Below are 13,042 nucleotides of genomic sequence, written 5' to 3' on the forward strand. Positions count from 1 at the left end.
CTGAGGGAAGGGTGTATTTGGCTCAAAGGGGGGCTATGTTACATATCGATGGCTTATGAAAACAGAGATAATACTTCGTTAATGCTATCAACTTTTACACGAGAGGAATTTGTAAGGGAACACACCGCGGTGGGGAATCGTTACCATAACAACAGCTTACGCAAAGGGCAGGGATCATCAAGAACCAAATTGACGAAACAAATAGCGAACAAAAGGGTTACCACCATTGTTCTAATATTTGGGTTAAAGTGCCAGCCCCAATTACTGTTGAAACAAATGGCTGGTTCTCCAAATTCCCATCGGTCCAAATACGGAATGGTGCAAGCGAGTCGTTCTGTCTTGCGTTGGTTCAGTTTAAGTGAGGAGCCACAAGAAACAAGATCGAGAACAGCAACAGTGACCCAGAGGCGCTCGAAAACGCTGCACTCACAAAGAAAGGCTTCGAAGACAAAAAGAAAGTTTCCAACAAGGGGCGTTAGGAACGTAGTATCGGAGAAAAGAAAAGGATTAGAGCCGCGAGAGCCATCAGACATGGAGCACGCAGCCGTGACGGTGAATCTAATCTCCGAAAAACGAACGAGCAGCGATGAAGAAATGGAATTTGGAGAACACATCGAAGGCGAGGAAGGAGACGCTGAAGGCTACGAAGAAAACGATGATGATGATGATGGCCAAAGCGATGTTGGAACATCGGATCTCTTAACAGAGACGTCAAGCGTGATCACGGAAGAGCAGATTTTGTTGCCGAATATTGTAATCCCTTGTTCAAAATGTGGAGAGGTGATTAACATCTGTCGCTTACAGGGGCATCGGAATTTACATTCCGCATTAAAAGTGTTTAAGTATTCACATCATCAAAGACCTAAAGACCTCAACACTCTTGTGCGGCGAAGAAGGACATTAATTCAGCAGCATCGAGATCAGGTCAGCTCCAGTGATCATGAACAGTTTTTTGGGTACAAGCATTTGCATAAAATCAACACAGCATTTGAAGTTCTGAGAAGTGAATTGAATAGGAATATGGGCCTGCCAAGTCTAAATGACCAAAATATCAAAGGTATGTATATTATTTCCAATTTCGATTTATGTCAACGTTTAACTGAGAAGCCTTTATTAAAAGAGTTTTCAATGATCCTGAAAGTTTTCGGGAGACAATCACGACGCAATTGACTTACGCTAACAAAAGCCAAACAGATAAAAGCATCAATTAACACAAATAACTAAACTAGTTCGTATTAAAGTTTATTAGAAGAGCAAAGAACTATTTGCCATTTATAAATTATTCGTCTGCGACTGAAAAAAGTCAAATTAACCAATTTCTTTTATACAGTGATCATTAATTCGTTTGCGTGATTCCTATTTACGTAAACCCGATTTAACCAACAAGATTTTTAACCTTTTCACCTCAATTGGAATTAACTTGGATCAAATGTAAATACTTGAGCCTTGCTCGATCACCATGCAAACACAGAGACATGCTTCGTTTCAGTCGTTTGAAAAGCCATCGTTACTCAGGGAAGAAACTTACACACTTTAGCTACCATTCTTAGTTTCATTCGTGTGCATTATACCTGTCTTTTAAAAAAGGAGAAATAAGTCCGAATCTCTTAGTTAGAAACTAAATACTTTGCGCAAGAGCAGATACAACGTAGATTTGATTTTATAGTAACGTACCATATTTCGGCTGGCCAAACCAGCCTTCTTTAGGTACAATGAGAGTTTACATTGGATTGCTTCAATGTAAAAATGTGATGAAATACCGCTATGGTAGTTATAACTAATTTGAATTCAAATACTAAAAGAGTAACGGAAAAATAACGGAAGCGACTGACTGACTAACGGAGAGAAGTCGAAATTATAAAAAAAGAGATTATTCATGACTTTTAATTGATAAGAGAAAAGAACATTTGCGATGAAGAACGTGCTTAATTGATTTTGATTGATTGATGTCCAAGCCACAACCCAAGAGATGCGCGCCTTCTGATTGGTTCTTGAAAATGACGTACAATCCGTACGTTCTAGCGCAGCCCTCGCTTATACCATCACGACTTTGATTTTCAGGCGAAAACGGTTCCGTGTAAACACTTCCAAACCGCATCGATTTTGATGCGGTTTCGAAGTCGTGAATCCGTGTCGATGTGAAACCGCGTTCGTGTAAACGCTGCCATAATTGTGCTTAACAGCTTTTGAAGAGCAGAAGCATCTTTTGATGCCTTTCTTCAGATGGCCGGCAAGAAACGCCGCCATCTTCGAAGTCGCAATGTTATGAATGTTATGAGCAGTATGAGATGCGCGGTGCAAAATTGATCAATTGATGTCCACGCCACAAGCTAAGAGATGTTATGAACACTCTTGCACAGTCAAAGAGATGAGCGTCTTCTCTTCTGATTGGCCAAAGGCTACGTCATATTTCATCGTGCAATAGTTGGCCCGTACCGAAGTTACCACGAGCCCAGAAAAGGCTCGAATTTCTCGAATTCTTTATATGTTTGAAGGAGATAGAAAATAATGTTGGACAAAACACAGCAGCTCTGGTAAATAGTTTGCGCTCTTTTCAGCCTTGTTTTTTCTCAACGCCCGCCTCACGCATGCCCAGTCGTACTTCCCCAGAGCGCGATGCCACGTCATGTCGTCGATGCCCCACGAGAGCTCCCATTCTCGTCACCAGAGCCTCGGATCGACCCAAGGCTCTGGGAAACTCTATATAGGAGAACACGCGCCGTAGGGTTCTTAAAGCCAAAAATTGCCATTTGAACTTTACGACGCTTGCTCACTCCTCGTGCGGCTAACATGAATGCACCAATTAGAGACGCCTTTGATTGTTCTGCACGAAAACCAACGAGAAGACACTTTGTTTCAGGGGTCGAGATTGGTGAGCTCCTAACCAAGAACAGTGAAAACGCCCTGCTCTTTCAACACAGGAATTTTTTGTACACAGAAGGTGCACCCGCTACGATTTAGGCACTAACTAGTAGTTCTCATCGCTTTTGCCTTTTTTCAATTGCAGAAATACAAGTAATTGGCCGAGGATTTGACCTGTCATGCACGATGGCTGCTGGAGTTTGCGAGGAAGCTAACAAAAGATGGAAAAGCATGGAAGACGTCCATGTGTACAAGAACGAATTCCTTAACCATTTAGACAGTTCTTTTTTCGCTATATATGACGGTTACAGCGGTAAAAACACGGCCTTGAAGTGCAGCCGGCATCTTCATGTTTTCTTAAAAGAAGAACTGGACTCCATTATAACACACGAACAAGTGAAACCGACAAAAAACCAAATTGCTGCGGCATTTAGAAATGCATTCTGTAAAACTGAAGAAAATCTGTTGTTGACGTCACAAGAGGAGCGGTCGCAAAGTAGATGGAGTGGTTGCTCAGCAGTCACGTGCGTTTTGTCTCGTGACGCGTGTTTGGCAGCAAATGTGGGGAACGTTGGCGCACTTTTGTTGCGCGATGACGACGTTGCTAAGGTACTCACTCACAAACACGATTTGTACAATAAGAAGGAACGGAACCGTGTGAAAAACTCAAGTGGGATCATTGTGAAGACCGAAAGGTGTGCCCTAGTAAATGGTGCTCTCGGAGTGACTAGGGGTCTAGGCAGCATCGGTGATACGGCCTTAAAGAAATGCGTTATCAATGAGCCAGACGTCAAAAACGTTCGCATTGAATCTAGTGATCAGCTTATCATTGTCGCTTCTGGAGGATTTTGGAAAGTCTTCTCGTTCGAGGAAACAGTTCATCTTGTGAACGGATTTATCGGACAGATCCGAAGGGACGTGAAAAGGCAAATTATGCGAGGGACGAAACAAAACAGAAGAAAAGCATTTGAAGAGGAACAAAAAGACTTGACAGACAGATCGAGTGGCTTAAAATTCGATTTAAAAGTTGTCGGTGAAGCTGACGATACCAGTAATTTTGGTGTAACAACGGGGTATTTTGCTGCCAATAAAACGGAATTAAGACGGTGGAAAAGTGAAAGTGAAGTGAGCTTTGACAAGTTTTCACCGTTCCATAAAAAAGCCAATAACGAACTTGTTACGAAAACCCAAGATGACGTTGAAACCGAACATGTAGATGAAACAACCAACTCAAGGAATAATGACGTAATAGATGGCGTCAGCATCGAATATCTACGTTGTCGTCGATCCTCTCTCCCGGATGACAAAACTTTGCGTTCAATGAAGGATTCTGGAGGAAGAGAACTTACAAAGGAAGAGAGGGCACGTTTGCTGGCTAAGTCCTTGTCGGAGAGGCTTGTTAAATGTGCGCTTTATGCAGAATCAATGGATAACATCACAGTGTTTGTTGCCCTTTTGCCCGGATTTTCTATGATCAACTGGCAAATGGTGACAGCGGACATCCTAGAGGCTTTGGACGCTCAGTTTGCAGAGGATGGCGAACTAAGCTGATAAAGCGCCGACATTAATCGGATGAAGTAGAGAACAGGCAGGTCGCTTGGTAAATTATCACTATCAGGCGTCAAACGAAAACGCATTTCTGACAGTATTTGATGAAATCTTGCTGTACACCAAACGTTGCATTCAAAATAATATACTTTTTGACAAAACCGCATGAAGTTATATTGCTAACTTAAAAAAATAGTTCTTTTAAGAAAATTGAAAATAAAAATACAGTTTATGAACTCTGTGCATACATACTTGTAGGGTAGGTAGGTAAAGTCTGCCACGAGCCTAGAAGGCCCATCAGGCCGGCGCTTATCTCCGGTTTCTGTGGCATGAAGCGACTAGGAGTATTTCTACTCCCCCCTGGATGGGATGCGGGTCCATCGCAGGGTTACCCCGGTACCCATTTATACACCTAGGTGAAGAGAGGCACCGTGAAAGTAAAGTGTCTTTTCAAATATACAAATACAAATATACATACTTAATTGACCCCTCCCCATAGAGGCTTTTCAGGGCCAATGAAACTCAACGAAACGACAGAATAGAATAACAACAACAACAACTGTTAAGAATCCCAACTGGCCGGAGGCAAACCAGTTGGCTATTTACAAGTGCAGCTGGGAAGTCGAACCAGGGACTACCAGGAACAAATTCAACCAGTGGTTAGAGCGGGTCTTGAACCCCGGATCTCCGGGTCTCAAGGCAAGCGCCCTAACCACTGGGCCACACTGCCTCCCCTAGGACACAACACAAGGACACAACACAATTTCCCCGGCCAAGACCCGAACCCGGAGCCGCTCGATCCGGAGTCGAGTGTACTAGCCATGAGGCCACCGCGCCTCCCAATATGGTGGAGTGGGTGGAGCATCCGACATGCGGTGTTACGGAGGTCGTAGGTTCAAATCCTGCCAAGGAATACGATTTTTCAGTTGCCCTTTCTCCGGCATTGCTCCGGCATTGCCGTTGCCGTTGTATTACAATACAAGTTGCTTGGCAATGGCAATACATTCCAGCTGGTTGCTGTCAATAACGAAGGGCGTTGGCAGAACTGCCCCATGACCGACCACGTTGGGAATTAAGGTTTGTTTTCATCGATGTTAGAAATGAGAATTCCTTGGTACTTTTTGCCTCTAATCGCGCGATTTCATTGGCTTCAGTTTGATCCCTGGGCATGTGTCGACAGCGTTTCCGTTGCATTGTGTGCCATCGGTTCTCGACCTCTGGCAACGCGGTCTTCCTCAGGTTACACAATCTCTATAAATATCAGCATCCTATGACATACACCTGCTTCGTAATTTTATTCACTCATTTATTTAACAAATTTGCTCGAAGCAGAAGAACTGGGAAGTTCGTTGGGTGAGGGAACGAAGCGCCATCACAGTAGCAAGTCAGAATATTGTCAACCAAGAAGTCAAAAATCACACACAGAATTTGATCCTTATTCTCTTTAATTGATTGCTCTGTCACTATAATTTTACTGTACAAGAGTTGAATAAAAAGTTTCAACTGAACATCGTTGTTTGAGACAGGAACGTTTTATCAAGGCAGTGACTTCAATTGCTGTCCATGATTCCAGGGACATCTGGCAAACCGATAGCAGTTTCGTAAATGCCTTCGGGACTTTTGAGAAACGGGGCCCTGTTTGTTTAAGAAAGGACGCTCATTGTTTATCAGAAAGCTCATCCCATGCCAGATAAAGACGCCGTACAAAACTCTTAGCAAAATCACTCATGCGCGTGCATTACCACGAATTGAGTGGCACAGTATACCAAATGTCCTTCCATTAACCGCACAGTTAATTAATCATCAACAAAAGACAAAGAAAGTCGAAAAGTGGTAGGGCTACACTGCATTATCCCTAATTTTAGCTGTTCTTCTTGTAGTTCTTATTGCTTTTGTTCAATTGAGATTAGGCGACTTCAGAAACTGTTTATATTTCCATGTCCAATGACATCACGATGATAATTTCAGAAAACGGAGCGTGAACACGAACACGATTCCAACGCAAACAAAAAGACATTTCCTCTTCTTTTTGTATAAATCAAGGTCGGTCATCTTGTGAGTGAAAACCTAGAATGACAAAGTTTTTAAAGATTCAAACAATTTTTTAAACATTCAAACCCCTTGATATTGCTCTAACACGCGGAAGTTTAGTGAGAATTAGAAAGCTTTACTTACGGCCTTTTCAATTCTTGTGGTATTGCCTGTAATTTCATAATGCTGTCGCAAGCTTGTAGTTCTCTACTACAGACTCCAACGTGTCAAATGCATCCAGGAAGTCGTTCTGAAATCGTGAGAGGCAATAATAATAATAATAATAATAATAATAATAATAATAATAATAATAATAATAATAATAATAATAATAATAAAAAATAATAATAAATAATAAAAATAATAATAATAATAATAATAATAATAATGGAAATATTTGCACATGTTAAAGGAGTAGGGAGAACATTACGAGCGAGAGAAGAAGAGAGAAGCATGAGGGAAGTAAGAGAGCAGAGGTGGCAAGGAAAGCTGTTCGGAGAAAGATGGGATGATAACAAAGTTATTGACTGCTTCACCTGGCTTAGTAAGTGGAAGTCTGCACCTGTGTATACTGTTGCTGGAATCTATGAGTTATACCAGCAATTACTCCCCACTAAGCTGTACCACCAGAGCAAGACGAAGACGCTGACCACCTCGGATACCACGTGTCGTATGTGTGGAAAAGGGCCTGAATCTATGGCCCACGTGATTAGCGGATGTGGTACCTTGGCACAGACAAAGTACATGCAGAGACACAATGCAGCCTTGAAAATCCTTTTCTTCGAGTTCCTGAAAGACTTAGATCTTATCCAGTGTATCCCCCCTTGGTACTCTCCAGTCTCACCTAAACCCGAGTACAAGAATGACCGAGCGTGCGCGTACTGGGATGTCCCAGTATTTGCTGAAAATACGGAAGTCAGGGCTAACAGAATCGATGCGAGAATTGTGGACAGAAAGGAGAAGAAGGTGATCCTTATTGAGATGAGCTGCCCTTGGGTTTCCAACAGAGAACAGAAGGAACAGGAGAAAACTGACAAGTATGCGCCGTTGAGATGGGAGATGCGCCAACAGTTCCCCGGCCACACTATCACACAGTTTAATGTGATAGTTGATGTACTAGGAGGCTACTCTATGGAGACGGCGGAGAAAGTTAGGAAGTTTTTAGGTTTGGATAGAGGGAACCAGGTTTTGTTTAATATGCAGAAGGCAGTTTTATCGTACACCCTAAACATAGCAAGGTCATTCAAGGTTTCGACGAGTTATTAAGGAATATAAACTCTTGTTCCTTTCTCAAATGTTGGTTCGTTAGTTATTACCAATTGGTTTGTAAATAGGTTTAACAGTAGGGATTGTTACACAATAGTGCCTTTTCCTACTTATATTTGTAAGCATACTTACGTACTACATACTGCATAATAATAATAATAATAATAATAATAATATTAATAATAATAATATGATTAAATTCTACCCACTTCATAAGCTTAGGTTTTGTGCGAAACTCAAGATCTTAGTGTATACAAAAAATTGGTTTTATCAACGGAGTTGATAATGTAAATTGGCCACCGTACAGAGATTCTAAAAGCTGACATTTCGAGTGTTAGCCCTTCGTCAGAGAGAATCGAGGAATTGTGGGTCACGTGTAGTTTTTATAGTAGAGTAGGAGCTACGCTATTGGTGCTAACATGGCAACGTGAAAAATAGGAATATATTAGTTAAATGAAAAGCGTTTGTTAATACCTTGAGGATTAAGGGTGCCGATTTGGAATATGAATTAGTATTAATGATAATGATAACAATTCTCAATGTTTTACAGCCAAATCAAGCACAAGAACTATCCTAATAATTGAAGCAGATCAAAATGAAATTATACAACTTTGGTTTTTGATGAGAGAGGATACCTGACCACCCAGAGGAAAAAGCCTCGGCAGAGCAGACTGGGGAACCAAGAAACTGACAACCCACATGTCATCTAGTCCAGGAAATGTCTGTCTAGTTTACCTCGGAGCAGCCATGCTTCCAAAACCAATGCAAATAAGCCCCAGCATCATACATTGAACGTGATTTGAGTATGACATTTTCTATTGTCTCCACTATTTTGGTAGAATTCAAGCAAAGTGTAAGTGATCGTGAATCTTTAAAACCACATGGATTGTACTGACCTGAAGAACAAAAACATCGTAATAACTGGACGGTATTATTAAAATTTTGAACTCGGATATTGCGGTTCTTAGCTATCTGATTGGTTCACTCAATGTTAGTTATCAGTTCATACATGGGATGACCTAATAATTATTGTGGAAACTGATTGCATCAACTGTTGCAAACTGGCTTCAATTTCCAAGTGTCCAAGCGTTCAGAATTTGATGAAAATTTAATACAACAATAATTATTCCATTCACACTTGTCAGAAATGAGACTCAGTGGTTATAGCCAACTCACATCCAACGCGCACTCATGGAAGAAATGTTAAGTAAAAAGATTATGGGGCATGTTCAATTTCAATTTAGGGTAAAACAGACAAGCGTGGAACCGTCTTGGACCTATCTCAATCGCAGGCTCTCTCTCCTATGATGTCATTCGCCCCTGCAAAATCTGTGGTGACGCCAAATCTGTTGGTCGTCCCAAAAATTTTTTTGATACAATCTGCATTAGTATTGAGTCCTCCTACTCGTCAAACACAATAATTAACATCATTACATTTTACCTATTTCTTTCCTGACACTTTTGGATTAATTCAAAGTTGGCTAGACTGCAAGCAGCCTCTTTCTCCTCCTACGCCAGCTGGTAGCCTGGAATCCCTTTCCCCAATCCCTTCTCAGTTTTACCCAAAATTTGCATAATGTTTTCATTTCCACCTGCACAGTCACTATGAGGAAGAAAGGACAACTGCTGCCAGTCTAAAGTTGCCAAAAGGAAATCTTTGCTGACATCATTGTTTACATTTTAAGTTAAACTTACTTAAAGTGCCCCTGTGACTAAAAAAATCAATTCTTATTTTTCTGTGGATTTCAAAATTATGTTAACTAAAGACTGATTGCAAAAAGACATTTGTAAACTGAAATCAACAATTTATGCAAATCAAATCAAATGTTGGCTTTTGTGGAGAGGGGAAACCGGAGTACCACGGAGGAAACCTCTCGGTGCAGAGTAGAGAACCAACAAACTCAACCCACATATGACGCCGAGTCTGTGAATTGAACCCAGCCCACACTGGTGGGAGGTGAGGGCTCTTACCACTGTGCCATCCCTGCATGCCATATTAAGGGACTTAAGCAGACGGCAACATTGACAAGAACAAGGATGAAAAAAAAAGGAAGAAGCTGTAGCTCAGCATGCATTGCAAGTGTGAGTTACCTTTTCATTGGTAAATTTTTGCCTACAAAATGAAATGAACAAATTTTATATCGTATGGAGAACTACATTGTAATAAACACTTAAATGATAAATTAGTCATTTTCTCTCTAGTAATTAAACTTCCACTCTGCTCCAGGCAAATTCTTCAATAGCCACTGCAATTCTTTTTAATAAGTCTGGCGGCCCTTCTATGCCAAGATTTAAGGTAATGGACAATTTCTCGGAAGAGAAAAGAGTGTCTACTTAGGTCTAAATGTCAACAGTTATGTGGACTTTTACTCACTGATCCAGAAGTCAATTGGAAATGGATTCCATTCCACGCATCCCAGTGACAGACGTAGCTTCTCTTCAATCTTTGTCGATGCTTCTGCAAAGGAGCCATCAAGATCACCTCGGGCAACAAGAAGCGAACAAACAGTAGCAAACTGGGAGCCGTTCCTGTCATATCGACGTATCGAATGGATTAGAGAGTGGACAAGGGCTTCCCAAGAAACTTTAGACTTGGCAACGTGATGAACTGTGGCAAATTTCTTAGATGGTTCAGGACAGACTGATCGTAACATTTCCCATGGTTCATTTCCACATGAGACTCCTGCTTCGAACTTTTCTGAGTGACAGCTGCTTGTCTTTGAGGGAGAAGGCCTCACAATTCCTTGATAGCGCAATAAGGCTGACGCTGTAGATCTTGGTTGCTTAGCCATCTCCTTACTACCATCCAAATCACACACACTGGGCAACACATCTGTAGAATATCTAAATGCTGTGGCAGAATTCTCTGAAAGCTTACTGCCAAGAACATCTGATCTGTCCAATGTTTCAGTAAGAGAATATGACAGCTTTCGTGAAATAAAATCTGTTTTATTGGGTTTTCCTGTGCTGTAACTCAACCCTTTCTGCGTCATCTTAGCTGCATGTAAAAGTGGTCTGCTTCCCCTATCCTTAACATTTCCCTTTATCCGTCTGGGTTTGCTCCCGAAGGGCTGAAGCAGTCCAGCAAGACTGGCAGATATGTGGGCATTCATGTCTTTAAGTGAGGTGGAGGCTGCACGTTTCTGTTGCGATACCAAACCACTGTGTGTCACAACGTGATGAAGAACATCATCATTGTTGAAGAGTAACACCCCATCTGCATGACTTAAATAAAAATGAACCAATTAGCGTCAGCTAAATACATCGACACATGAATAAAGTTCATCATCATCATCATCATCATCATCACCAGGTTTGTTACCTAAATGCCACATTTCTTAAAGTGGTACTATGATCAGAAATTCATTTCCTTTTTTTCTTCTGATTTTGAAAGCGTGTTCGCTTAACACCTAACTGGCAAAATTTTGAGCTTTGAGTTTTATCCAAAGGCTGTTTATTTTGAGCGTAAGTTTTGGATTTCATGGTCCGCCATTACTCACATTCAAAACTGGCCGATTGGACCTCAGAGGGTTGGATCCAGAGAAAATGACGTCATTTACTCCCTAGCTTAAAATTTCAGAGTGTAAACGCAATTTATTACATATGCAAAACACGGGTTGAAAGGTCTGAAAGCCCGAAACCCCCCGTGCTGCATATTAATTAGGCCGCGTACACATGCATTGCATTCTTAAACTAGTGAGTGTTTGACATCATTTTCTCCTTGACCCATTTCTCGCAAGATTTTGAAGTTAGTAATGGCAGACCAATAAATAAGAAAATTCCAGCTAAAATAAACAGGTGTCTTTTTAAAATCAGAACTTAAAACTTGCGTGAGTTAGTGTTTAGTTAACATAGTTTTGAAATCCAAAGGAAAAACAAAATTTTTTTTTGGTCGTAGTACCACTTTAAATTGTAAGTTTACAATAAAGTGGCATTCACATGCCAAATGAGAGTTGGTATTGAGAGTCTAGTGTTTCTGACTCTAACTTTTAGGTGACTCCCCCTAAGGTCACAAGCAAGTGTGACCCTAAACCTTGTCTGGACTAAACTCATCCGGATGATCGAACTTAAATCAAACATTGAACATCGAGTCTCATGCTCATAAGGTGATGTACAAACTACGCTATTAAAAAGAGGCATGTAAAGTAAAGCATTAAACATACTCACCACTGCAGGGAAGCCAAACTTAGAAGAGAGTTGTAATGCTGTAATGGACTGTCGCCAGATGTGTGGGGTGACACAGCTACGGACATAACATGAGCCATTGGGTATGTATCTCTAATTCTCTCAACCAAATGTGAACCCAGACCAGACCCTGTTCCACCAGCAAGACTATGTACAACAATAGTGCCTTTAAAAGTGAGAGAAAGAAAAACGGTTACCGGATAACCCAGAACAAAATGTTAGCCCAGTCTTTAAGGTCAAGTGTGAACCCAGACAAGACCAAGTTTCACCAGTCAGACCGACCATGTATTTCAACAGTTTCTTAGTGAGACAAAGAGAGAATATGTTACACAAATCAAGTGTGAGCCCAGAGAGGACCTATTGATTAGATTCCTGTTCTCATTTTGCTGCAAAATGTTTTTTTGGTTAGCTAAGAATAGCGCAAAAAGAGCTCATCCAGAAAGGTCTTGGAAGCTCTCCTGCCTTTCAAGTGAATAACCCAATAAAGAGCCTGTTTTTGGACTAGCAAAAGCATAGCTAATTGAACTAATTACCAGCATAATTATCACATCTCTCTACTTCCACTCTTAAAGAATCCATAGTGCGATGCAACAATGAGGTGCCTTCAGTCTCACCACCAAAACCATGATAGCCAAGAGCCCAGTTATTTCCTCTGCCTTTCTGACCAGCGACCATGTTTGTTTCTCTATAAAGACCCCTTCTCCTTGTATCATCATAATAGTTATGGCCAATGACCTTTGATTCACTGTCTACACACACACATCGTAATTTACCATCTCTGTGACTGAGTGGGTGAGTGTCGCTCTTGTCAATCAAGCTCATTAGTTCATGTCCAACTTGATTGCCACATTGTCCAACCAAAAGGACAATGGATGACATAGCTAGTGGGTGAAATACCTGCCGTCGTCCAATGACATTGCAGGTAAATAAAGCGAAATTGTGCAGACAACGGACGACAAATCTGTGTTTTGAAAACTGAATTTGAAAAAATGCCAGTTTCTATCCACATTTAAAGAAATGCCAGTTTTTATCCAGATTTAAATAAGATGATTTCATTCTGCTAAGAAGTATAAAATTTAGAAAGATCTAATCACATTTCATGTGATGCCTGAAAATTCAATGAAATTTCACCGAGGCAATGTCAACTGAA

The 13,042-nt window shown here is 41.0% G+C and overlaps 2 protein-coding genes across 3 annotated transcripts; one reads left to right on the forward strand and one right to left on the reverse strand.

The window, feature by feature from the left end:
- Nucleotides 1–149: 149 nt before the first annotated feature.
- Nucleotides 150–4,646, forward strand: LOC137984737 (protein phosphatase 2C-like domain-containing protein 1). Its single transcript, XM_068831997.1, has 2 exons — nt 150–1,057; nt 3,008–4,646. Exons 1-2 carry the CDS (start codon nt 277–279, stop codon nt 4,411–4,413), a joined length of 2,187 nt encoding a protein of 728 aa, XP_068688098.1. The 5' UTR covers nt 150–276; the 3' UTR covers nt 4,414–4,646.
- Nucleotides 4,647–5,837: 1,191 nt separating this feature from the next.
- LOC137985264 (tubulin delta chain-like) lies at nt 5,838–13,032 on the reverse strand. 2 transcript variants are annotated; one of them, XM_068832831.1, is made up of 6 exons: nt 12,666–13,032; nt 11,875–12,058; nt 10,082–10,932; nt 8,443–8,603; nt 6,586–6,691; nt 5,838–6,477 (listed from the first exon to the last, which is right to left on the reverse strand). In XM_068832831.1, the coding sequence occupies exons 1-5, from the start codon at nt 12,769–12,771 to the stop codon at nt 6,620–6,622; spliced, it is 1,374 nt and encodes a 457-aa protein (XP_068688932.1). In that variant the 5' UTR covers nt 12,772–13,032; the 3' UTR covers nt 5,838–6,477; nt 6,586–6,619. The 2 variants fall into 2 exon arrangements, with proteins under 2 accessions (XP_068688932.1, XP_068688930.1); XM_068832829.1 differs by having other exon boundaries at nt 12,426–13,032.
- Between the last annotated feature and the right edge of the window lie 10 nt (nt 13,033–13,042).

Source organism: Montipora foliosa, chromosome 14 (genome assembly GCF_036669935.1).
Source record: "Montipora foliosa isolate CH-2021 chromosome 14, ASM3666993v2, whole genome shotgun sequence".
Lineage (NCBI taxonomy): Eukaryota > Metazoa > Cnidaria > Anthozoa > Scleractinia > Acroporidae > Montipora > Montipora foliosa.